The 3,139-nt window shown below is 48.4% G+C and overlaps 1 protein-coding gene across 5 annotated transcripts in view; it reads left to right on the forward strand.

Moving 5' to 3' along the window:
• ATP2C1 (ATPase secretory pathway Ca2+ transporting 1) overlaps nt 1–3,139 on the forward strand; it is a 105,478-nt gene that overhangs the window by 82,694 nt on the left and 19,645 nt on the right. For all 5 annotated transcript variants that reach the window (XR_003093287.1, XM_025200256.1, XM_025200255.1 and 2 more), the window contains 2 exons: nt 1,403–1,507; nt 2,522–2,678. Coding sequence is in view for 4 of the 5 variants with exons in the window: in XM_025200256.1 (XP_025056041.1) it covers nt 1,403–1,507; nt 2,522–2,678 (262 nt within the window). In the remaining variant the exon portion in view is untranslated. The remainder of the gene's footprint in view (nt 1–1,402; nt 1,508–2,521; nt 2,679–3,139) is intronic.

Consider the following 3,139-nt stretch of genomic DNA (forward strand, 5'->3'; position numbering starts at 1 on the left):
GGTGTAGTAGCAAGCAGAGCCAGCTCTGGGGGTGTGGGAAGCAAGCCTGGGGCAAATCAGCCTGCGTGGGGCCCCTTTAACACTGCGGGGGCCATGGTACCCCTGCAAAGGTGGGGGTGGGAGGGGTCCTCTATGCTGCTTCTGAGCTGCCAGCTCCAGGCAGGCCCTGCAAAAGAGGCTGTGGCCCCTCTGCCCAGCTCCTCAGTTCCTTCCCCCTCCTCCCCCCCCCCCCCCCCCCCCACGCGGCCTGTCTCTCACCCACTGACTCCTCAATTTACCAAAATGTGGGGCCTGGGGCAGTTGCCCTGATTCACTGTATCCTAGGGATGGCTCTAGTAGGAGGGTAACAGCCACCTACTGTGTTTACTTCTCTTGGGGTGCATCTACACGTGCAGTTTGTGCCAGAGTTTATCCTGTCACCTTAATGGCACGTGGTAGATACTCAAACTACTGTGGGCCAAGGTGCATGTGCAGATGCTAGCCTGTGCAAACTGCTGACTGCAGCAGTTTGAGCTGGGACAGAGCAGTCCTGGGCTGGCAGAGGGTCTGGGGTGGTCAATCCCAGGCTCTGGGAGGCAGAGGGGCTGGCTGGGGCACATGAGTGCACCAGCATGTGGAGCCCCGTGACTGGGCAGCCGGGAGGGGTCTGATTCATTGCTGCTTGGGATGATTAGATGCAACATATACTGTACACCCAGGTCAGTTTACCCATGTGTTTAGGTGCAGTTATTTTCACCTCCATAAAGATAGTACTGTCCCTGATAGTACTATCTTATGATGGTGCATATTATTTTGCTGCGATCTAATAGAATTGCATATGGAGATTTGTGATGTTTTGCATCACAGCAAATTAGTTTAGTGCACAGGTAAGTGCATGTGTAGATGCACTCTTAGTGTAGCTGTTTGTCTCTGCCCATTGTTAGCCTGGTGTTACTTAACATCAGTATACAAAAACATTGTAGATTACCCTGGAGTATGTGCAGAGCCGTCCCTAGGGGTGTGTGGGGCCCAGGGCATATCAGCTTGTGTGGGGGCAGAGGTGGCGAGCAACCAGACCGTGGAGCTGGCGGCTGGAATGGAGTCTGTATGGCATGTCCACGGGGCTACCCAAAGCACGGGGCCTGGGGCAGAGGTGGCGAGCAGCCAGACGGTGGAGCTGGCGGCTGCAATGGAGTCTGTATGGCATGTCCATGGGGCTACCCAGAGCACGGGGCCTGGGGCAGCTGCCCCACTCGCCCACCGCTAGGGATGGCTCCGAGTATGTGATAGTCTGTCCATGCCCTGAATTTTTAAATAATTAAAGCTTAGCTGCTTTTGGAAACCTTTTCTTGGAGGGCAATTAATGGTTTGGCTGTATGAACAAAAATGGTGCTAAGGTTACTCTTTGTTATGTTTTACACAGATGGGTCTAGATGGACTCCAGCAGGATTACATAAGAAAAGCAGAGTATCCCTTCAGCTCGGAGCAGAAATGGATGGCTGTTAAGTGTGTGCACAGAACACAACAGGTAGACCTTCCCAATGGCTCTCTTCAATTGTGCCAGCTGTTGTGTAACATTGTGCAGCACATCTTGGGCTCAGATCAAGTGCATAGTTTCCTTGTTTTACATTAAGGGCTGTTTTCTGAAGGTAGTAATGAAGTGCACAGAGCTGTGCATTTGGAAGAGGAACAGTGACTGTGGACAGAAGTTGCATTTACAGAACTATGAAGTCAAAGGGATAGGCCTGCACAACACGTGTAGCACTACAAAAATAGCACATGCTCTGTAGTGCTACATTTTGTGGAGCCCTGTGTAACATCTATTTAGTTGCATGTAGTGCTACAGCAGGTCTGTTGTTCTCCTGGCATCCCACAGTGCTCCATGGCGGGGATTAAGGCAGAACCACTTGCTCCTTAGTACCCTGCTTGGGAGCAGAGCTTCAGCCCAGCCAGGAAAGCAGGCTGTGGCTCTGTTTGCCACAGAAAGCTGTCTCAGAGCCCAGTGGCAGAAATGGCAACTGCTTCTGGGGCAGTGGGGACCACTGGTCCTGTGGCAGGGGAGACAGAAAGCTGTCAACACACTGCCACCCTGATCGCTGGGGAGGGCAGCAAGCTGTCAGACTGAGGACAGTAGTCTACTCATGGACAGCTCACTACAGCAGGCTTACAGTCTTCCCAGTGTTCCCCTGTCTCCCAGCAGAGAACATATCTTTGCAATGCCTTTGCAGTACTTCAGCCAGGGGCTGTGAACATATGAATGCCCCACATAACTCTGTTTTTTGTAGCTGGGGCGCATGCAGCCTTACAGATGAACATCTGTCCATGGCCAAGGTTTCATTTTCAGGCTCTCAAATATAGAACCATAAGTTTTTGGTTTTTATAAAGCATACTGTGAAATTCTTATAAACATTCTGATATCCCAAGCCTTGCGTGTAAACTTGTCAGTGTTAGATTCCCCCTCCCTCAAAAATCTCATGAAATTCTGACAATATTCTGCTGCTAGAGGACTGTAGATATTTATGTGCCAATATTTTTTTCTTAGGACAAACCAGAGGTTTGTTTTATGAAGGGTGCTTATGAACAAGTGATTAGGTACTGTACAACATATAACTGCAAAGGACAGACCCTGCCTCTCACCCAACAACAGAGAGAGCAGTATCAGCAAGAGAAGACATCTATGGGCTCTGCAGGACTTAGGGGTAAGATTTCTTCAGAGTAGTTAGTCTTTGCACCATAAGAATAGTTCTTTTGAATGTATTGTTTGACTTGTTTGTTCAAACTAACAGAGGACTTGAAACCAATCTTTTTCTCAGTTTTCATTGTGTTCACCAATTTATCTTCAAGTTAAGAGTGGAAATGAAATTGGCTTAAGGTTTAAATAGCATGATTGACTTGAGAATGTCAACACTGTATTGCAATTCTCATCCTGTCTGATCACCCAAGAGATTTCTCACCATTTCTACCTATTACATTTTACTACATGAACTGCTTTATTATGGGTATTCTGGAAATAGTCATGACCTCTCCATTTTTTTTCTGTTTTGCCTTGTCTCAGTTTTAAGGTTTAGAGAGGACTAGTTATGACAACCTTCTGAGAGAGGCAGCACCATTAAATGTTTAGAAGGTATTGGTAGTTATGCAGCTGAGTGCCTCGTAGGGA

This window comes from Alligator sinensis, unplaced genomic scaffold, assembly GCF_000455745.1.
Source record: "Alligator sinensis unplaced genomic scaffold, ASM45574v1 scaffold54_1, whole genome shotgun sequence".
NCBI classification, from domain to species: Eukaryota; Metazoa; Chordata; order Crocodylia; family Alligatoridae; genus Alligator; species Alligator sinensis.